General features: G+C 40.0%; 1 protein-coding gene across 50 annotated transcripts in view; it reads left to right on the top strand.

Moving 5' to 3' along the window:
- Nucleotides 1–308: 308 nt before the first annotated feature.
- Nucleotides 309–23391, top strand: part of NEB (nebulin) — a 213719-nt gene continuing 190636 nt past the window's right edge. For all 50 annotated transcript variants that reach the window (XR_011528351.1, XR_011528350.1, XR_011528349.1 and 47 more), the window contains exons 1-12: nt 309–440; nt 1065–1149; nt 1678–1742; nt 5310–5351; nt 6999–7202; nt 9029–9136; nt 9609–9713; nt 10413–10517; nt 11178–11282; nt 16145–16249; nt 21305–21409; nt 22044–22151. Coding sequence is in view for 43 of the 50 variants with exons in the window: in XM_070579747.1 (XP_070435848.1) it covers nt 1707–1742; nt 5310–5351; nt 6999–7202; nt 9029–9136; nt 9609–9713; nt 10413–10517; nt 11178–11282; nt 16145–16249; nt 21305–21409; nt 22044–22151 (1023 nt within the window). In the remaining 7 variants the exon portion in view is untranslated. The remainder of the gene's footprint in view (nt 441–1064; nt 1150–1677; nt 1743–5309; nt 5352–6998; nt 7203–9028; nt 9137–9608; nt 9714–10412; nt 10518–11177; nt 11283–16144; nt 16250–21304; nt 21410–22043; nt 22152–23391) is intronic.

The following is a 23391-nucleotide window of genomic DNA, read 5'->3' as shown; positions in this document are numbered from 1 at the left end:
GTTTACCTCCGTGAGGACTGGGCAAATGACATGAAGAAAGCAGTTAGAGAAGGGTCAGAACCCCTCAAAGTTGTGCTAATTTTCTCCTAAATTCTTTCTCATGAATGTGGTATTCAACAGGGCTACAGTAAAGGAGAGCTCGAACCTAAATTTTAATCCCAACATGCTGGAAGTTAGGTAAAATGCCATTCTGTCTGGAGAGTTCTAAGCAAGCAATTTGTTGCCCTTGATCCTTTAGTGGAATTGATGAACAGGTGCTTTTCAGAAGATCACTCAGTATATTTAGCTTCTGAAATTTGAGCGACTCCAAATCTGATTGGCCGTTCTCGCCACATGATAATTCGGAGCCCAGGCACCACGCTGGCTCTTGTCTGGGGTTCTCAGGAGGGGAGAGTTGAGAGAGGCTTTGCTGCTGAGAAAAACTATTTGGTAGATTGAAGGTAAGGCCAAATTATGGCTTTTTCTGTAATGACTTTTCAGGAGATGTTCTGCAACTTCCCTCGAAGTATTTTCTAACATTTTGGGGCTTAACTGGGGAAATTAGTGACGGCAATGTGACTGGGAAAGTCTGTGACCCCATTGCCCTCCTCAGGCCCTACTAATATCCGACAAGTAGTGTGTGATAAGAGTGAAGCCCTCCACTAACCAATTTAGTGCTTGACTGAGTTGCCTTTCTTATCTAACAAAATTGGTTTTTTTTTTCATTTTTTGGCTTTGATTGTTTTCTTCTAAATATGTTATTATGAAAAACGATCTATGTTTTACATTCCTATATTTATCCTGTTCTACTGGGCTTCCTTTGCCTCAGAAGGAGCGGCAGTTTCGCTAGCTTAACAAAACCAGCCACAGCGGGGTATTGGTTTACATGGCGAATATCTTTAGGGAAAGGAACAGCTGCTCCAACTCATCATCCACTTTTGTCAAGAGAGACTCTGCCTCTCTGGGGTCAAACTAAGAAGGGCTTGGGAGATCCTTATGTTAGTTCCTGAACTGCAAACTTAGACCAAAGATCCACAGTCTTACATGCCTTTCAATCAATGCTTTAAAAATTTGTTATTTTCCAGGTTGGAACGGGAGCTACAGAAACGAAAGAGAAAAATTCATACAAGCCAATGGTTTTCGGGAAGAAAATAACCCCATTTCCTTGAGGTTTCTATTTTTCTTTTACAATCTATCAGCAGATTTATTTTCACATGTTCTAATTTGAAGCACAGGATATACTGTGTCCCACGTATTAGAGCAGTACGGAGACCTAACTCAATCTGCTTAGAATTTTGGGGCTGGGGGAGAAAATTCCAACTTCTTCCAAAAGGCTGAGCTGAAGTTTCTTTCACTATAGTTATTGCCTGAAAATATTTTTCTCCAAGTATTTGGGAACTTAAATACTTGTTCCTTTGAATCCAAACCCTCTCACTCCCTTCCTCTACTTCCTTTACACTAAATTGATCCTGTAGCCGGAAGGCTCAGTACTCAACGCGTTCCTGAAGAAATCAAGAGAAAGAAATTGGAAGCTTCAGTTTTTCAGACCTGTGTTTAAATGTCTTCTCTCATTAGCCCGCAAAAATATATGACTACGTAGAATAGATTAGTTGTAATCCTATTTTTATAATGTTATAAGATGATTTCAGTCCTGGGGAGAGATTTTAATGTATTTTCATTTGTCTGGAATGTGAAAAGTTTGTAGGTGCCACTACTACTCTGGGAAAATGGCAGATGACGAAGAGTATGAGGAGGTGGTGGAGGTAAGATTGAAAAACCCCAACTCTGACAGCAAAGTATTTTCTGTAGTGACAATCAGAGCCTTGTAGGTGAATTAATCATTCGAAAAATACATTGTCTATTATAACTTCACAAAGAGTCATCATTAAAGCACGAGAAAGGAATATTTTACATTCAGTTTCACTATAATTATGTGGGATTTAGAACTGAAAAGAAATATCACTGTTTCTCACTTTTGCTTTTCTTTAAACTCTCTAAAAAACAAAGTGTGGAGTAAAGGTGGATTTTAATTTGTATTCTAAAACTACCTTTTTCCCTTACTGCCAACCCTCTGATCAAACAGACAGAGGAGATGAAAAGAAAATTCTGAAAAGTGAGCTCTTTTTCTTGGTGTCTGCATAGCAACAGAGGAAAACAGCTACTTACTCTTTGTTTCAGCGAGCTGATTATCTATAGGGCGATACAGATTAAATGATCAGAATAATATATATGTGAGATTATATGCACATATGAGATTTTATATAGATATTTATATGTGCACTCACACACATATATAAAAATAAACTCATGATGTCAAGTGACAGTAGGAGCCACACTTTCCCACCAACTCCATTACATTTATCTAAGGGAACAAGACTAGCTTTTGTGTTTGAATTTTGAAAAAGAGCAAAGACAATAGTGAGCATCTTGATTATTGGTGGACATCTGACACATTTTACAAAGTTGCTAATTGTTTATTTCATATAATTTTGTTTTTATTATGTTACGGTTTTTCTTAATCAGCTCTTGCCTTTGGAGTCACATACATATAAATACATTGCCACTGAATCTGAAAGTGCTTAAGAATTACCAATTAATCATGATGATCTAAACATAGGAAAAGCTCCATGTGCCCAAGACACTTGGAGGCAGTTTTGAAAATCTGCGCTTTTTAGTAAGAGTGAAATTAACCTAGAATCAAATTCCAAATGAAAGTGCCAACATTTGTCTTTGGAAGATTATTTTATGGACCAGGCTATATTTAGATGAAGAAAACGTTATTTTATTCTACAAATAAAATTGCTTTTATTACCGAAGAATATGAAAAAAAACCCAGAACCAATCTCATACAATATAACATTCAACTGCTCTGGCTTAAATGCCAAAGGCCACATCCTCAATGTTCAATATTGTCACTAGTGTGCATTTTACATACATCCCTAAGGGTCAGAATAATCACCATCAAACACTAACACAATAAAAAATTAAATTGCCTTCCCTATGCTGGTAATACTGGGAATACTTTTTAGCCGCCAACTTAAATATCCCTTGTCTTTCTTAAAATAATTGTATTCATCAGTCACTGGAAATTGTCCTTAGTGCTAGACTTGATTGATTTAACTAGATGTCATAAAAATGGAAGGGGCTATTTTTAGGCATCTCATCCTTGCCATTTTTTTCCCATTACTGCTTCTGGGTCTGACCAGCAGGTGCTAAACTAATAGACTTCCTGCCAGAGATTCAGAACCAAGGTCTCTCTGACCTCAAAAACGATGCCTTGAGAATGGGATGGTGGCAGATTCGAGAAAATAGTCAGGGAAGAGGTCACAGAACAGGCAGGAACTAGTTTTAAGAATATATTTCCTAGGGATCTTGGACATTTAAATAAAATTGTGCTGTGACTTTCTACTCAAACTTAAACAGACTTGGAAAGAAAGGAAAAGAAACAAGGATGTACCATCTAATTAGTGGCACAGCTCTAAAAAAACCTGAGATTTGGCAGAGAGTTAATGCCGATCGTTTGGATAATGTTGCCCTTTTTTTGGAGAAAGATTAACTCTGAGCTAACATCTACTGCCAATCCTCCTGTTTTTGCTGAGGAAGATGTGCCCTGAGCTAACATGCGTGCCCATCTTCCTCTACTTTATATGTGTGACGCCTGCCACAGCATGGCTTGACAAGCCGTGCATAGGTCCGTGCCCGGGATCAGAACCAGGGAATCCTGGGCCACTGAAGTAGAGTGTGTGAACTTAACCACTACGCCACTGGGCCAGCCCCTAATGTTGCCTTTTTTATAAGCTTATTTCTGCAATCTATTTACCAATGTTGAGAGCCCAGGAAAGGTAATATTGGATGGCAACCAAAGAGCTGCTTTTCCTTGGATGCTAAGAAAATCCGAAACAGTTGTGAATCATTCATTTTAGTTTAATATTTCTTCTCAAGTCACTGATGTCTTGTGTGGCCAGAGGAATGGTTCCAAGTGGATCAGCATCAATAGAATATTCTGAAGTGTCCAAATGATATTTCCCATACGATGAAGGCACAAGCATGTAAAAGAGAAATTTTCTGTCTTTTTAGAGCTTATGATTTCTGTTGCTAGGTGTAAGAACACAGAGACAGAATTAGATTTCAAATAAAGAAAGAAATGGTACAGAAGCAAAGAGAATGCAAGAGTGAGGGACATTGGGCAAGTCTTCCACTAATTTTGCTGCAAGTGAAATAGAGCATGTGGTCTATTGACAGAGGTTAAGTAACTCGATGAGAGTTCACTGAACCGAGGAAAGAAGAAAGGAGGCCTTGGAGGGAAATTTTGCATTCAGTGTTTTCCCCTTTGTCTGAGTATATGTTTTGGTGGCAGAGAAAAGAGAAATGAAGCACAAAATGTTATACATTTTGTTGACTGAGAAATTGAGCCAAGTGTTTCATTTTTATCCCTTTCCTCGTGTGCTGTGGCCTAAACCAGTCTTTCCTTCTGTTCGCCCAGCTTTCTGGGTGAGACTGGGGGCAGGATTCCACTCTCCTGACGCATCTGAAACAAAATGTCAGCCAGTTCCTATCCGAGTCTATTTGTTGCTGGTGATGTCAGAAATACAACAAAAGTAGATTTGATTTCAGATCCAGCCTGCAGGCACCTCAGAACCATCAGTGGCAAATTGCTGCCTAACTTTCCCACATTTTGTGATGAGGAATCTTCTCATTTTTTCCTTCTTCCCTTGGCATTTGTAAACTTTCCTCTTAGCACCCCTTTTAGGACCATCACACTACTGGAAAGGATTCACCCATCACCCCAGAAGAAGCTCTCATTTCTTAGTGATCAGGGTGGTATAGGAATAATTGACATGCATATATGCCTTTGGATCTATTATTTCCATGGCACAATCCATTTAAAGATTTTGTTCACACTGAGGTTTCTGTTTTATTTTTGGTCAGCTAACAGTGAGTTTTACCACAGTTCCTCTCTACCCAACTCACACACTCAAGACATTGTTATTATATTCTTTTCTCAGCAAATTCTGTCTTAGGTACCATAAGGAAAAGTTTTACTTGTCCCAAATAAAATAGCTTTCCCTGATTAATAACCAGCCTCAGACACGTTTCTCATCACTCTGTGTCTCCTCGTCCAGTCTGATGGCATTCTCTTCAGCTTCCCTGAAGTTTTCACAAAGTTAAAATGAGTTCCAAAACATGAAGAGGCTCCCTCATCTCCTTCCTTCCCACAGATATAGCAAATTAACGGGGCAAGTGAAACAACCCGCGTGGTTCAGTTGAAGCAGAGGAGAAGTGATTTCTGCTTTGGTTCTCATGACAATACTTTTGTGCTCTATTTATAGTACTACACAGAAGAGACAGTCTACGAAGAGGAGCCGAGGGAGGTAAGACCCAGCCCACAGCTGCATGGGCTGCATGCTCATTAAAGCAGGAAGAGCCTTCTCCCCTCTTACACTCCCAGGGCCACAGCTCTGGCAAAAGGGAGAATCTAAGGAAGGATATCTCATCTGTGTGTGCCCAGCAGCTGGTGGTACAAGAATGAACGTTACCTGTTTGACAGGTTTTATCACTGTTTTTGCTATTCAACATATCCAAGATGGCTGGGGGATGGTTTTCCCCATTGCCTGTGTGGTATTTTTGGTGTAGGGGATGCTAATTAGAGTAATGATAGTGGCTCTAACCACTCTGACTGCAGCAAAGGGGTGACCGTAGACTTGTGATTGGCATAAGGACCAGCAGTTTTATTGTGTAGAGCTGTAACTTGTGGGGCACCATCTCTGCCAACAGGGATGATGCCTCCAAGCCTTTGTCCCTGATGATGCCATGAAATGCTACTTAGATTTTAGCACGTTAACAATTCTGAGAAAACCATTCCCATAAATATTCCACGTTGGAACTTTTTTCAAGGTGAAATACCTCACTCATTCTTTTCTGCATGGAGCAGTTTCTCCTGAGCACTACAAACAATATAGATGGCTAACCCTGAAGCCCACTCAGAGAGCCTATGACTGCATGAAAACTAATGTCTGTAGATGCTGTAAACTGGTTAGTTTCCAAGGTCAACCATACGTCAGTAATAAGAAGCAGAAAGTAACTTATTCGCAATGATCTGACAATGCTAGGGGGAGTTATCATATTTGTACAATTTCCTTGTTACTTAAGTTTCTCTTTCCATAATTGATGCTAGAATTCTTCCTTTGATACAGATGAAATTAGCTGTGAAGGAAATTATACTATGAGATGGATTGAAGACTTGGCTGCTTATTTTCTTTTCTAATATACAGTGTTTTTAACCTTGGACTAGACGCAAAGTTTGGGCCTTAGTTTCTGCCACTACAGCCTATTGTAAGAAACAGTAATTTGCCACATACACAGGACTGTTGTGAGGATAATTACCGCACTATGTTGTCATCATTATTCTTGTCCACCATTTACTAATGTAAATGGCACTCCAGTTCACATTAATTAACTGACTAATCCCAGAGAATGATAATCACTTGTAATATTGATGTGATTCTTTTTTTTTTTTAAGTTCTTTATTCTTGGTCTGATACTACAGGGGCAAATGCCTAAAAGACTGCAGAACAACAGCTTTTTCTTAGACTTAGTAAAAAGTTAATATAAAGTCCAGAATCTGAGCTTTATTTGTCTTAATCTTTTGTTCCCTCATCCCAATTTGCTTTTACTTTACTCAGACAATTTAAGACGATTTTAAATGTTTAAGAATATTTTACTTCTGATTTTTATCCTACCTTAAAATGTTTGAATTCCTTTCTGCAAATGGTGTTTTAAGGTAATGTTGCAAATTAATAAGGAGTAACGTTTTTACTCCATGCAATCTTGAACAATCAGCATTAAGATTTATGTAACATAATGTGCCTTCAAATGGCTCCAGTGTGTGATTTTCTGCTTTGGCTTGTTTTAGATATGGATACCAGGAATGTAAGTCTAACTTGAAGTCAGAATATCGAGATCATGGTATCACAGTTTTTACTTTCATAACTATGTTGAATCGCTTGTCAAATTTTCAGACAATAACACATTTCTATGAAACTACGACAACAAGGTCAACATCTGACTATGAGCAATCGAAACCTTCCAGACCTGAGCTGGCACCGCCAGAAGCGGCAAAGCCAGTGCAGAGGAAGAAGGTCATCCGGAAGAAAGTTGACTCTTCCAAGTTCATGACCCCCTACATTGCGCACAGTCAGAAAATGCAGGATCTATTTAGCACAGTAAGTTTCAAAACGACTTCTGCTAATCTGGTTTCATTATTGAGAAATTGCTCATCTCAACCAACTCTGTTCTGGATGCTGGCTGGATTTCATTTCTCAACCTTGTATGAGACAAAACTTATTTTGCAGGATTATAAGCCCTTGTGACTCTTGAGTTTTCCTTTCCTGTAATTCATTGGTACCCTTGCAGCATCAGGGAAAGCATCCTTATTGAAATTATTCCTGCAAAATAAGCAAAAGGCCAAATATAAAGCATTTACTGGTATTTAATCACTATTAGCCAATCAGAATAATGAAATCATAAATATAGACTTAGTTGAAATCAGTTCATGGAAGCTAAATAACATCTATTTAAACTATATCTGAGCAGGATGCTTCTTAAGCAGTCTAGCTAACAGTATGTAAAAAGGCCTCTAAGAGGTGTATAGTGAAGAAGAACATGTAGTTTAGAGAACCTGGACCAGACTAAGAACTCTGCAGAAATTGAGGGTCAGAATGTTCGGCTGTACCCTAGAACAGTGGTTTTTAACTGTGGCTGCTCACTGGAACCCCCTGGGACCTTTAAAACTGCTGATGCCCCAGCCGTTCTGCCTCAGCCAGTCTGGGTTTGGGACCTGTGTGGAAGGAGTTTTGAAAGCTGCTCAGGTGATTCTAATGTACAGTCCAGACTGGGAATCACCGCTCTGGATGCTCCCTGGTCCTTAGATTTCCACATATGGTTCTGTAAGTTACTCTGACTGGCAGCAGATTGAGACCCATTCGAATGGATGTAATTTGTTGACCGTCCGTCGTGAGCTGAGATCTCTCTCAGTAGCCTGATTGCACACCCTCTGGAGGCTTGAAAAAAATGAAAATTTTTTTCATTTCAGACATTGGGTACATAGGACTAGTGCGTATGTCAAAAACATCTTATTGTGGTTGGCCAATAAATATTCATTTTTGGTTTAGCATTAACTCTTGGGGACTGTTTGGTAAATTTCTAGTTCAGATTCTTGAATGATCTAAAACTTAGGCTACTAAGACAGATTTCTAAAAACAAGATTATCTTGCTTCTTTTATCATGGCAGTGTTTAGCGAAGATAGAAATTATTTCTGTCAACTTATTGCCATAAAATCTCATTAATTCAGACACTACTATCCTAGAATTTCTGGGAATATGAATGAAGTGTTGGCAAAGCCTTATAACATTTTTAAAAAGTGGTTAGGAACTAAATCGATAGTATAATTTAGATTGTTGACTAATCCACTCAAGAGTATTCTTGAAGCATTAATAATGATAAATTACCCACATTATTTTTAAAGCAAGAACTCATTATATATTTAGCAGAAATAATAAAATTGCATTCCTTTTCAAAGTATCCATAATTTAGACTTTCCGTTAATTCAGCTGGTGTCTCAGCTATCCAAAGCACTGAGATTTAGTTGCAACTTCTGAATTGAATATTTTTGCATTGTATTAGCAAGCCAATCTTTTCATCCTTGACTCAATTTCTAGATTTATTTGCTAAAACTATTGAGGTTCAGGCTTTTTATGTGTGTATTCAGACAATAACAACATTGAGAGAATCATTTTAGGGCATTTCCAAGACAATAGTCTGTAATAAGACTACTGTCTCCAGCATCCAACCATGTTTAGGAAGAGCAATTAACAAATCTATTTTCGTTTTTGTCAAGAATCAGGGTAGGGGACAAAAATAAAGCTGTTACAACTGATAATTGTCATAACTTGCAGGATTGTTTTTTAATCAGGCGGGGATGAGTACTTTGCCTGAAATTTCTGCTGCCATCTTGTCAGGTTTTAGGCTAATATCTGATATTCGTTTCAGAATAAATACAAGGAGAACTACGAGAAAGCAAAAGGACAGCCATATGCCATCACAACTGATACCCCAGAACTTCGCAGAATCAAGAAAGTACAAGACCAACTCAGTGAGGTAGGCTGCATTGCTAAAATAAAAGAGAGAGACATTTCAAAGATATGCCCAGCACTAGGAATTTCGGGCTTTAAATAGGTGTAGAGAGACTAAGGGGTCGAATTATTGTGAGCCAGTCCAGAAATCAAGAGGAAGCATTGGCCATAGCTTATGTGGCTCTAAATGTCAATCCAAAGAGATTTCTAAAAGCGTGGCTTAGCAATGTAGCTTAAGAGGTTATACGAGATGGAAGTTCCGACTCACTGCGGTCCTCCGTGCTGGAGCATAGGGTGACTGAATTTCAGCCAGGAAAGCAGACCAGCAGTAAATGCAGGTGCTCTGTGGATCTTTGGAGATCACAGTTTTCTATCTAAAATGCTTTGTGATGCAGACATAGAGTGATTGGGTCGATGCTCTTTGATTGTAGTTCATTCTTTAATATACACACGTGTTCGTGCCTGTCGTGAGCTCTAATAGTGCGTTATTTCTGCAGGTTAAGTATCGAGTAGATGGCGATGTTGCTAAAACTATCTGTCATGTAGATGAAAAAGCAAAGGACATTGAACATGCGAAGAAAGTGTCGCAGCAAGTCAGTAAGGTAAGATCTTGGTATGGATGGCTGGGATACTAAATAGCATGTGTATTACTTCTGCCTGGCCTTAGAGGGGGAAACTGTGCAAGCCTGATCCTGCTCACCGGTCCCACTCGGGTCCCAGGCGCTGTGAGCTCCAATGCCCACACATGTCAGGGAGGCTGCACAGATGAGTGTGAGCCGTAGGAGCTACGGTGGATTGCAGACTCTGAGCCCTGCGAGCTGGCTCCAGGCAGTTGCTGCACAAAATATGGTCCCAGTGTCCCCAGAGCCTCTTATTTATTTTTCAAAGAAGTTGGGGGCTGAATTTTTATGGGAAATCTCCAAATTTCACATATACGCAACTAATTAAAAACACTTTTAAAAAATACCATGTGAGTCAAAAGAAACATGTCTACCATCCAAATTCAGCCAATGACTGATAGGTTGCAATCTTTGAAAGGAATCTACAGAGAATCAGAGTCACGATTCAGTTTAAAAAAATTACGCTTTTTCAAGTAATGCAGTAATGCAGGAAGAGTATTATGGGATGTTGACAGGATCAGTGTTTCCATAATTAATGCTAGTAACACATGGGCACCTTGGCAGCCTGTGTGCGAGGACATCTTGGGTATGAAAGATCTTCCCAGCGCTCTTCTTTGTTCTCTAAATCCTCATGCCCTTGGGGAGACAACAAGCCACAAGTCCTCTGCTCTTTCTGTCTAGGTTTTATACAAGCAGAACTGGGAAGACACCAAGGATAAGTACCTGCTTCCCCCTGATGCCCCTGAACTTGTCCAAGCCGTTAAGAACACAGCCATGTTCAGTAAGGTAAGGGCCTCTGCTCCGTCGTCACTTCTCTCTTCCTGTGCCCTCCCACTACGTCATTTAGAGGAGTATGCAGTAAATTCTTGATAATCCGAAATACAGTTCCCCAATCTTTTTGTGAGTAGCTTTTGAGACGTGTGAGGTTGCAGGGGTAGGCTTGGCAAGGGGGAACTGAGAAGAAAGCTCTTGGGCAGAGTGGAGGGGAGGGTCCCCTGGGGGACCTGAACAATCTGGAGGAAGAAGATGCACCTGAGATCCAGCTCTGAGACACCCACAAAGTAAGGTTTTAAGTTTTCCTGTAGATCCTGTGCTACACTTTGGATATTCCTTGCTATTGACATAAAGTACACTAAGCACCTTCCTGGCTCCTTACACTTGTGTTGGTACTTGTTGCAGGAGGAAGGCAAAGTGACAGAAAGGAAATGAAACAAAATCAGACCCATTTGCCCTTTTGCAAATAAGATCTGTCAGGAGAAGCGGGATACGCTATTAATAAACATGACTTGGATTGAATAGAAAGGGGGAGGTTCTCTGTGAGCTCCGTCTACCTTTGCTCCACCTTGCCCTTGGTTCTTTGTGCCACTGATGAAGGAATTGAAAATTATGTATTTCATGTAAGTGTGATCTCACTTTCTCACAACTTTTCACTCTCTTCTGATTTAGAAACTGTACACTGAAGACTGGGAAGCAGACAAAAGTTTGTTTTACCCATATAACGATAGCCCGGAGCTGAGGAGGGTCGCCCAAGCCCAGAAAGCTCTCAGTGATGTAAGTGAAACACAGTCAGCACCATTTGGGAGTGTGGAATCAGGACACCTCGAATTACATCTTCGGGCCGGATGTTCATTGAAGTTCTTCTTTAAAACAGACTAAATGCCATCATTGCAGAGGAAGCATCTAGAATCAATATAATTTATGACATCTAATTTAAATTAGATTTTATAACTTATGTTAGACATAATTTAGTCCAAGCCCCTCTTCTTACAGGAGGAACCTGAGTCTAAGGTCACACAAGTAGTTAGTGGCAGAGCCCAGACGGCAAGCCCGGTCTTGTGATCCCATGACCAGGGTTTTTTCCACTAGAACACGTGCCTTTCTGTCCCCTTGGCTGGAGTTGAAGTTTTTCTGTGAAAGAGAATGGCATTTTGAAAACCTATTGGAATCACAGCCACCTTCTCAAATTTATTAAGTGGATAATCTTATTGAAGGATTTTGATTTGCTATCCTAATCATAAAGTCTGAATTGTGGTGTGTCACCCTTTTTCTGCATGGGAGACCTGATTGACATACTTGTCCAAACATGTGTGTGTAATTATCCTACACAGAGTGCTTGCCACTGGTGTACACAGAGGATATTTCAAGGTTAGGAAAAATCAGCAGTCACACCGGTCACAATTTTAGTATCCTTGACCTTGAAAACTGTTTATCAGAGGAAGTTAAAAGGTCTAATAAGTCCTTAGGGTTGAAAGCAACAGCAGCAGAGAGGGCCCAGCTCTTCCCCTTGTTTTGAGGTACTTTATTTCTTAATCCCTGGATTTGCTAGAGGCCATGTTGAAAATTCAAAGACTACTGCTCTAGCCATCAGGAGAGCACTGTATTATGAAATGACAAGTTATTTTTTCTTTAATTGTCAGCTAAATCCCTGGAACCTCTTACGTTCAATATGGACTTAACCAATGAGTTGACATCTTGAGACTTATTGGGATTTACTTCCAATGGATCTTAGGATTCCATCTTGCCATGAACTGAAATTATACATACTCACTTGATGGAGTATCCAACTTTTGAGGTCTAATTTTTATTGCCTCTCACTTGATATCACCTTCAAATTTAGTAGACACATTTCTTATCCCAATTTGCATGTAATTGGTTAAAATATAGCACAGATATACCGATGTCCTTCCATAGGGTAAGTTAGGAACTAAAAAAGAAATTTTAAGGTCATCTAGTACATGGCACCAATTTTAATGTGTAGGGACCTCCTGCTTCTCTTTTCAAGTTAGCTTTTTGATTCTGTATCTCATGAATGCATAATATTCTGTGACCTTTATCAACTGATCAATGTTATTTATTGAAAGTTCATTGTGCATGCATACCTGGCAGGACAGAAAAGTACGACAAGAAATTTTCATACTTTCCCTAGAGAATTTATAATCAAGATGATAAGAAAAAAAGTGTTATATATCAAACAATAAGAAAAAAGTTAAAAAAAAATCTCTACAGTCTAATATTTGCTAAGAGAAAGATGGGACACGTATGAATAATCATAGAAGGCCATGTGCAGGTTGTGATCCCTAGGGAATGGGCAGTGACTGATGAACAAGCAAAACATTTCAAGGAGAGAGCACGCAAACAAAAGGACAGAGGCGAACTGAGTCTGGACTTTTAGGGGACAGAGAAAGTGAATGCTGTGGGTGCTGCGTTAGAACGGCATGTGTAAGAAATTGGCAGCAGTACCTTGAAAATCAGACAGAAGAATTTTGACCCGACATAGTAGGCAATAAGAGGCATCATAAGATTTTGGAGAGAAAAACAATGTGATAAAAGCAGAATCTGGAGAAATTTTGATGGACAATATGGTGGGTTGGGACTAGGAAAAATAACGATAATTTGTAGAAGACTATTTTACTAATGCAGATGGATCAGAAGGATGACAGGGACAAAGGAGAGAAAGAAAGGAATCTGAAGGTAATAAGTATTTAAAAAACGTTAATGACATTGGATATTGGAGACAAAAGAGAGAAAGGAGCCATAGATGAGTTTATGACAAAGACTGGTAGCCTGGCTGTGTAGGAGTGCAACTGGTAAAGGAGCGCTAGTGAAAAGAGAAATAGAGTTGAGATAATGGAAGGAACATTCAGATCAAGACATCCTATGGATAAATTAGAAATTTAGTACTATTGCATAGATGTGAGATCAGGAAAAGAGATTAATATTTGAGAGTCTTCAGATTAAAAATGACAGGTGAAGACGTGAAAGTGTATGAGGGAGGCAGAAGAGTGTATGGCCAAGGGCAGTTTTGGAGGACACCCACACTTAGGACATCTGGAAAAGAATCAGCAAAAGATTAAGGGAACAGGCAGAAGTTGAAAGAGAACCAGGAAATGCCATGTCATGTAAGCCAAGGGAGAGGTTTCCAAGAAGACACTTAATCTCCTAATGTCTCCTTTATCCATAAAATGAAGAGAGGAAGGGTTACTTCTATGCCATTCTAGTGCTACAGACTTTGAACAATTAAATTTGACCACATTTTTTTGATATATCTCAATAGAAGATATAACAAAGGAGAATATATAATAATGAAGTAGAATCTTCCCGCCCTTCCTTAGAAAGATTGGAAGTTAAAGTATGGCTTTTATTTTTATTGTAGACCAAGTATGCACTAAGTGTCAGATTACTAACACGCCTATTAATACTGTTGGCAGCAATTTTTGGGCGCTGAGTCCCAAGCAGGCTATTGTTCACAGAACATACCACTGGGCAGGCATGTAGATTTCAACCTCAGGGCTTGGGTTCAGAGGCTCCCTCTCCTCCTCCTGTGCCTTCTTCCTGTGTCCCTCCTTAATTATCATGCTTTTGTTATTATCTAAGTAGAGACCAAAAACTTTGCAAACACTAAGAGAGTCTTTAAGCTGATCCAGAGCACAGATTTCTAACTAGACAGAATTCTGACCAAGGTTCCTGAGAAATTAAGACTTCTATATCTGATTTCTCTGAAAGTTCTAGACAAGGTGTCATACTTAATAAGCATTTCTCCTGGCAGAATGTTACTTTCTCCCTAAGGACTTAGTCAGCCACGGAAAACACAGGTTGCCTTATGCCTAAAATACGTCTTCACTTATTTAAAAGAAATTAAGCAGTGGAATTAACATAAATGCATTTTAAAATCTGTCTTTTGTATCCCAGTTGATGTCCATGAAAACTTTTCTTATAGGCACTGTAGATATTATAAGGATAAGATATAGTTAGACTTGGTTAAAGCATGAAGAAGATGGTTGGGGCCTTGGAACTCTGCAACCTCTTTACTTTGTAAATAAGAATACTGCCACGTGGAAGGAGAAATAATTTGTAGAAGTCTCACTGGTGCATAGTGGAAGAATTGGAAGGATAATTCTCTTCTTCAGACTTTCCCCAATGGCCTCAGTGTATATAACAGACATTCAGAAATCAGTCATTGAACCCTTGTTTTAGTCAGGTACTGTGCAAGCCACAAGGGTTCCCAGATGAGAGAGCATGTTTTCTGCCACCCCAGAGCTCACAGTCTCAAGAGGGACAGACACGTAAACAACCAGTTACAGCGTCATCTGATAACTCTTTCAAAGAAGTGAGGGCCAAGTTCAGTGAGACCCCTGGAGAAGCTCACTGAGTCAGGGAGGATACAAGAGTAGAAACTGTGTTTGTCCTGAGACACAGAGAAGGAGTAGCAGTTTGCAGGCAGATGGGGAGAAGGTGACATTGGGGCGTTCTAGAGAAAGGGAGCAGCATGTACGAGGTCCAGAGACAGTAGAGGGCTTCATGTGTCTGGGGATCTATGGCTAGTTTTTCATTGCTGGAGGCAGGGGTCAAGATTGGTGGAAGAAAAAGCCAGAGGAGTCAGTGGTGAAGAAAAAGGGAGAGTGAGAGTGAAGGGGATGCATGATTAATGGACATGATACTTATTTTAAGGCTAGAGAGGCATTTTATAGGCTGAAGGAAGGGAGTAATGATGAGGGAGCAGTGGAAGCTGTAAGACAGATGAGGGGTAACTGATAAAGCTAGGTACAAAGAGCACCTGGAGGGAAGAGCCCTCTGATGCAGGACTCAGGCCCTGCAAGCGATGCTTCTCTGAGCCACACAGCAGCTGAGAGAGGCAGGGATGAAAATGGAGAAAAATAAGAGTCTAGCTTTTCTTTATTCTATGAAAGAGGAAGTTGAGGGTAAGGTGGAGTTGACTAGGGGCTTAAGGACAGTATTGGGTTTAGACCAGCCACTGGGAATAGAGACTGACCAGAGATACATAATGGGATGTTCTAGCTTCAGTAACAGCAAAGTGGCACAGAGCCCCAAGCAAGCTGTTGTTCACAGAACATATCCTTCGGTAGGCACATAGATTTCAAGCTAAGGGCTTGGGCTTAAAAGGCTATCTCTCATCCCTCTGTACCTTCTTCCTGTGTCCCTTTGAGCTCTGGTCATCAAGTTATCATTACTGAATCCATGGAGTTGTGTGATTTTCTTCAGTAGCACTCAGCACCTTGGATGTAAGAACAGAGGAAGTATGTGGCTGAGTTGACCCAGAGCTGGGGGTTTTGTCAGCAGGTGTGATGTAAAGACAAGAAGTTGGGAGTTGAGAATGCTGGCTAAGAGAATGATTTCAGTCACAATCATAGTGTGGAGATGAATGGAAGGAAACCGATCTAGGGCCAATAGTCTTGGAGAAGAGGAAGACTCAGAGAAGTCAAAATTGCTAATGCTACTGAGAGCAAGGGCAGGTAACATCTAAAAGGGTAAATAATGGTTATGTGGTACACTAAAATTTAAAACTTCAAATAAAGGTGAAAACGTAGTCTTTTTAAAAAATGCCAGCAAATGGGATATAGGAAGTAGAATAATTTTCTATGACTCATGAGCATCCCTGTCTTTGATTTTGTCAGATTGCCTACAAAAAAGGTCATGCTGAACAGCGGACTCAATTCACTTCTCTACCTGATCCTCCAGATATAGAGTTTGCCAAGAAAGTGACCAATCAAGTGAGCAAGGTAAGTAAATAAGAATGGGACACTGATTTCTCAAAAACTCACCTTAATAATCTCAACCAAGAGAGAAAAGAAATAAGGTGAACCTAAAGACTCAATACCAGCACTAAGAGTATTTTTTGCCTATGACCCTAAAAACGCAACAGCAAAAGCAATACATCCGTTAACATCATGGAACCATGTTAATTTATACTCAGCCAACTTGATGACTCAGTTGATTGATAAATGATAAATGATTACTGAGATGACTGATAAGTGTGAAAGCTTCATTTTGAAAACAGAAGCCCTGTCCTAATGTTATTTGACATTTTGACTCATGGGAGTGATGCTAACGGAATAACCAAGGAACCACACATTTCCACGGAGGATCTGGTTGCTTTAAGTCAGTATGAAGATCCCGTATAATTTTATGTCCTCAGACAGACTTAGAGAAACTAAGAATGCATGAGTGGTCTCTCAGACATAGCTTATTTTGACAGCCGTGGGCAGTGTACCTCGTAACTTTTAAGGGCAGCTTAGTCTGCCTATATTTAGACTAGTAAACCAGCTCTGAGGAATGCAACCCTGAGAGCGAATGCAGAGAGACAGATGTTCAGCTGATGAATAGACCCATGCTAAATTCCTGTTTAAAATTGGTCCAAATCAGGCCACTTTCTCTTGGGATACAGCTGCTTTTAAGTACTTTTCTTGGCCCTCTGTGGAGTTGAGTCTTAGTTTGGTCTTTTGCTTGAATTTTGATGGAACTTCAAGATTTCTGTCTTAAATATCTTTTTTGGAAAGTGTGTCTCCAGTAAAAGAGAACCGAAAAAATTTATGGATTGTGAAGTCTATTGGGTGATTTTTTTAGTGTCTGATATTGCAGGTTACCTACCTGTATAAGCAAGGGCTATTTGGATAAAAGATCTAGTAAGCACAGTAAAATTTCACTAATAGGAATACCATGAACCTGAAATTTTGCCCAGGGCTAAGCAGAAATTAACTTTAGAACTGTCCATAAAAAGATGACCTACTGAAAGTGTTGATATTGTGAGTAAGATTGGGGAGCAAGGATGATTTATCTTTTTGGAAGGGAAAGAAAAAGATGTTTTCAAGTGGTCATTTAGAAAGAAAAAGAAATCTATTTTTAATTTTTATTTAAAGCGTATTAAAAAATATCTTACTAAGGCAACATTCTTTTACCTTATTTGAGTATGCAATGTGGGTACTCGAAAGTGATTTAAAAGATCACTTTCAAACTCCTCTATAATCACTCTGTCCACTAATTTAGACTTGTCAGTTAGTTTAGAGCTGTGGTCTTTAATATAGTAGCCATCAGCCACAAGTGACTATTGAGCACTTGAAATGTGATCGTGTGAACTGACTGTCCTATATGTGTGAAATATACACTGGATCTTGAACAAAGAATGTAAAGTAGCTCATTAATTATTTTTACATTGATTACATGTTGAAATGATAATATTTTTTGGATCTCTTGGGTTAAGTAAAATATATTATTAAAATTAATTTCCCACCTGTTCCTTTTTACATTTTAAAATATGACTACCAGAAAATTTAAAATTATAGTGGTGGCTTGCATTATATGCCTATTGGACTGTACCACTCCAGTATGATATGGTGACATCATTGGGTACTTTGAAAGCATTGCCAGGGCTGGATTTGCCCTTGTGGAATAACAATGTCAGCCAAGGGAAGGATGGCTATGGATGAAGGTCAGCAGATTTGACCTTGATGATGTTATTCATCCTAGCCTTATCCAGATTTCCAAGTTCTTAATTGCTCTTGCGCACCCAAGATAATAGTCACATTGTAGGGAATGCTTGTGATTGGTAGCAGTCCATCCAACAAGAAACCATCCAATAAGATAAAGGTAGGGCGGCCAGGGGTGACTTAGCTGTGGGACTCATTTCCTTTCTCTTGAAGTCTTCCCCGCTATCAAACTGCTTTGACCCATGCTTCAGTATCATCATTTCCTTTCTTTCCAAAATAAGCAAAATCGCCTTTATCTACTCAGTCTCATGCATTTAAACTCTTTGCATTTCCTTGTTGAGTCATGTCTTCCAGATCCGTCCCTTTGTCTTGCAGCCTCCAGGTCATATGTTAATATGATGATCACATAGCTGTAACGATTATATTGCTGTTTTATTCTGTTTACTGGCTCTCCTTACTGAACTTAATGATTCCATCCATCCAGTTCACCCACCTTTGTCTTTGGTCAAGGCTATCAGTTACATGCCAGCACCTCCTCCTGGCTCAGCTGAATCTCGTAGCTCCAATGGGTGGGCAGGCAGGCAGAGCTGTGTATGTAAGTGGACATTCTGGGTGAGGAAACTATGCAGACTACAATCAACTGAAAGTGGGTCTCTGAGTGCAACACTGGGAAGACCCTTTAGTTTCTCTGTGCCTGCCTCTCTGCTTCCTTCCAGATTCACAATAGGAAAAATACAAGATTTCAGGTTTGAATTTCCAGTTGATTCCCAACTGGGATCTAGGATTGAAAGAAAAAACTGTTTCCTTTGCTCTCTACTCACAACACTAATTTGCTTTCCTCTGTTAAATGAACAAACACAAAATCCCAGAGAAAGTTAAATGGATTCTTGCCTCCAGATTTACATCTATCAACTCCAAACACGACAGATTTGGAGAGAGGATTGGGTGGGGTTGGGGGGAAGTTTGGATGTTGGACCCCTGCTGTGGCTAACTCATCTCCATGTACCGCACAAACACTCAGGCCTCACTGCCAGACATGAAGAGTGAGAACCCTTGGCTGGTAGATGTGGTCCCTCATGGACACATACGTGTCTCTCCCTCTCATTGCTCTAGTTACAGGCCTTTATCCTTTCAAATTCTCTCCTATCCACACGTGAACGGGAAGGCCATACCTTCCTCAGCAGTTAGTAAGCTCTATCCTCCTCCCTTGTAGTGAAAATCTTCCCAGACTTGGGAGTGTTCAGAAGTGGGCTATGAGAGATTCACCTCTGCCCTGACCCATTTCGGCTCCTGGGCAGGAGGAAAAAGCCACCCTTGGTTCCTGAAGGGGAAGAGGGGAGGAAGGACTTCAAATGAGGGGACTGGATGGTCTTATACTTTTGTTTTGCATCTTGTTTTAATACCTTTTAAAAAAAAATCAGACATTTATCTCTGACTGTGAGAATTAATCTCCTAATCAATTTTTTTAAACAAATCTACATACAGGATTTCTATTTCTCTAGAATGGCCCAACTTGTGGACCTCATTGAGAATATCTGCTGCCTTTTCAACTTTAAATTATACCACAAAGTTCTCTGTGTCTCAGTTTTGGGATGCATCAGGCCCACTTGCCCTCCACCCTAAATCCTAGAGTTTTCTTCCTTTGACAGTAAGTGGAGGACGGGCAACATCCCTACAGAAAATTGAGGATTGGGCAGTCTTAACCTGGAGTGTGTGTACATCAAGCACCTCTGAGGCTTTTAGTGTCTATGGGCATTCTATATCTTTCCCAGATTCCTGAAGAGATCTATTCCCTAAAAAGATTAGAAGCACTTCTAGAGGCAGTCTTAGCAAATCAAAAAATCCATTTTATTGACTTCAATTCTTTAAAGCCTCAAAAGAGGAGGGTAGGCAAATTAATTGGCAGCACAAAGCAAATCTTATCTCAGCAAAGATTTCCAATGAAGGTTCCACACACACACACAACACGAATGTACACACACAATTTTCTTTTTTCCAGAGCGTCTTACTTTCTGTTATGACAATAACAATAATAACGATAATAATAGTAATAGTGATTATTATTATACAACTATCGTACCCTACATTTATTTAGCTCTGTAGAGTTTACAAAGCACTCTTCAGTGTATGATCTCATTTAATCTCCCCAACAATCCTCTGCGTAAGTATTATTATTATTGCCAGCACTTGCAGTTGAGAAAACTGCAGCTTGGAGAGGCTAAGTCCCCCCTTCGGTAATGATGGAGTCAAGTCTTGGGCCCAGAACTTTTGACCTCAGGTCCAGGGCTCTAAAATTTATAGTTATGAAAACCACTTGGCTGTTAATTAGCATATTAACCTTTTGAGAACAAAAGATACAGGGCATTTGAGAGAGGGCTGGGACTCCTTTAACTCAAACTCACTGGCTTTGCACTTCACTCACCCATGGTCCTAGCTCTGTTAAAGGTGTACCAGAAAACCACTATCCTTCTCCTTGAAGAGTGTGGTGGGGGTGTAGGCATGCAAGCACCTTTAGACCCGTTTGCTGTGTCTGTTAACACATTTCTGGGAGCCAACGAGGGGAAGGTGCTCTAACCCAGCTCTGGCTCTGGCTCATGTGCCCAAGTTTGGGGTTGGCTAGGTTAATTCTGTTCTGAGAACACTCAGGCCAATGTAGTTCAAAACCACATATCATGGACTTGGTTCAGTTTAGTGTAATTAACGAACATTTATGAGGTAACTTCTGCATGCTGATTTTTGTGTTAGATTCTGAGGATACAAAAACGAAGGAGACATGATTCCTCTCTTCAAGATGTCCGTGGCCTGAGATTCAGGTGGGGTAGTGTTTGGGGTAAGATGGGGTAACAATTCAATATTTGAATTACTTGCCAGTTCTCATTAAAATTTCTTTAAAGCCTAAACTAGGAAGTATTATTCATTAGCCTGGAAGCCCAATTTTGTTGTGATGCTGCTTTCTGGGTAAGTAGGAATTTTGGTAAGGTTTAGAAATTAATGGCTAAGTTCATCTGGTATGGAAATCTGAGGTTGAGTGGTTTTATTATAACTCTGAAATACAAACAGAGGATGCCTCTGACTCTCCTGCCTCAAAAATCAGGAAACATTCATGAGTTCTGAATGACCTGAGTCCACAAACTCAGCAAGAAGAGGGGGCATTAGTACCTCTACCCCACTCACCCAACTTTCTTATTGGGTAAATTGACATCATCCTGGAAGATCTGAAGACATCTATTCAAGATCCGAGAAGTGCCTAGTCAAGATATTTTAAAAAGCTCACCATTATCACTTAATTTGCTGTCTTATTTGTCAATTCCTGGGTTTTTCTTGTCTTAGTTTCTTTTTCTTTTCCACCAGCAAAAATACAAGGAAGACTATGAGAATAAAGTCAAAGGCAAGTGGAGTGAGACACCTTGCTTTGAAGTTGCAACTGCCAGAATGAATGCCGAAAACATCAGCACAGTAAGTAGGAAGGGATGGCTGGATGTCTTCAGGTTGAGAGGGTGACGCTTTCCCTTGTGGCTTCTAGCCATCTCCTGCTCCTGAAGTGGTGCTGAACAGTTGAGTCCAGGCACCTCTTTTTGAGGGCAAGACCCGTGTAGAGTTCCTATTAAGAAAGAATTCCCACCATCTTTTCTTCTTTTTGAGATATATTGTTTTGATCAGATTCCATTATTCTTGCCTCAATTTTCATAGGAACAATATAGTTTCAAAGTGAGTACAGGTGAAAGGGGCCCTTTTTAATTTATTCTTTGCCTGGGAAACCCAAACCATACATTTGTGAAACTGATTCATTTCTTCGATTTTCCTCACCAGAAAACAGTTCATCTTTTTCCTTTCTCTTAAGTTCTCTGCCCCTGGCTTTTGAGAGCTCCTTCTTGGAGGCTGTCTTTCAGCCTATTATAATTGCTCCAAATCTCTGTTAAGTTGCTAATTGTTTTTGTGACGGCACCACAGTCTGTCATTGTGATCTGACCTGCATAGCCAAGAGAAGGAAGGCTTTGGGTAACTTCTCCCAGGGTCCTCTGTTCTCCGTGTAAGACCCTTGTGCAGTTTGTTCCCGCAGCAGTTCTCCAGTATGTTTAATGTCTTACAGAGGAAATACCAAGAAGACTTTGAGCATATGAAAGACCAGATCTACTTCATGCAGACCGAGACACCAGAGTACAAAGTGAATAAACAAGCTGGGTTGGCAGCAAGCAAGGTATGAGGAAATTCTCTCATTTATCTTGATAATCTTAGAGTGGGCAAATTTCTTATAACTCTTGCTTTGAGTACAGTCATGTGCCATATAATGACATTTTGGTCAATGACAGATCGCATATACAATAATGGTGCCATATGATTGGTACCATATAGCCTAGGTGTGTGGTAGGCTATACCATCTACGTATGTGTAAGTACACTCTATGATGTTTGCACAACTACATAATCACCTAATGAGGCATTTCTCAGAACACATCTCTGTCGTTAAGAGACCCATGTCTGTATAATGAAAAAAAAGGAGGGTTCTTGGAGGAACAACAAAAAGTACTTTGGGATTATAATAAGGCTACCAAATTAAAAAAAATTGCCATGGATGAGCATTAACAACACCCAATGACCATCTTCAGTATTTCATAAAGGACCTTTTGATACCCAGAAGTAGAAAGGCTGTAATCTCAGACAGAAGGACCCCTCTAAAGGCAATTGGCAGCCTTATAGGAGTATAGACACTCCCACACTCACCACTACCATTATTTTTCTTATTTTCCTACTAACTGGTGAAAATCTAGTCACAGACTAGATACATGAATTCATGGATATGCTCATATATAGAGTGACTTTGGTAAACAGTCAGACTCCTTGGCATTCTAAAGCAGACTGGGCATTAGAAAGAGCGTAAACTTCAAAGCCATCAGACTTGATTCTAACACTGGCCTTGGCCTTGCTGGAGGAGTGAAAGCAGGAAGATCACATCACTTAGGAGGGTATTTCAGTATTGAGGTGCAAACAGTGATGTTTTGGACAAGCAGGTGGCAGGGCAAGTGATGAGAAGTATTTTGAAAGTAGAGCCAAGCTGATTTGCTGATGAGTTAGATGTGGGATATGAGAGAAAAGTTTTGGTCTAAGCAACTAGATGGATGGTGTTTCCCTTTATTAAGACAGGAAAGACTGTGGAAGGAGTGGATAATTTTTTTTTGAAGGGGAGACAGCTCAGCCTCAAACATGTAAGATTTGAGATGCCTTTTAGACATCCAAGTGGAAATGCCAAGTGGGCAGTTGATTATGAGCCTGAAGTTTCAAAGGAGATATCTGGGAAGGTTTTATAAATTTGGGAGTCATCAGCATGTGGACAATATTTAATGTCATAAAACTGGAGGCCATCAAGGAGCAAGTGTAGACAGAAAACCGTTAGGACTGAACCCTGAAGAGCTTCCATGTGAAGACATCAGCAAGATGAGG

The sequence above is a fragment of the Equus przewalskii genome, chromosome 17 (assembly GCF_037783145.1).
Source record: "Equus przewalskii isolate Varuska chromosome 17, EquPr2, whole genome shotgun sequence".
Classification (NCBI taxonomy): Eukaryota; Metazoa; Chordata; class Mammalia; order Perissodactyla; family Equidae; genus Equus; species Equus przewalskii.
Note: the sequence above shows the minus strand (reverse complement) of the source record. Positions and strands in the feature narration are given on the sequence as shown.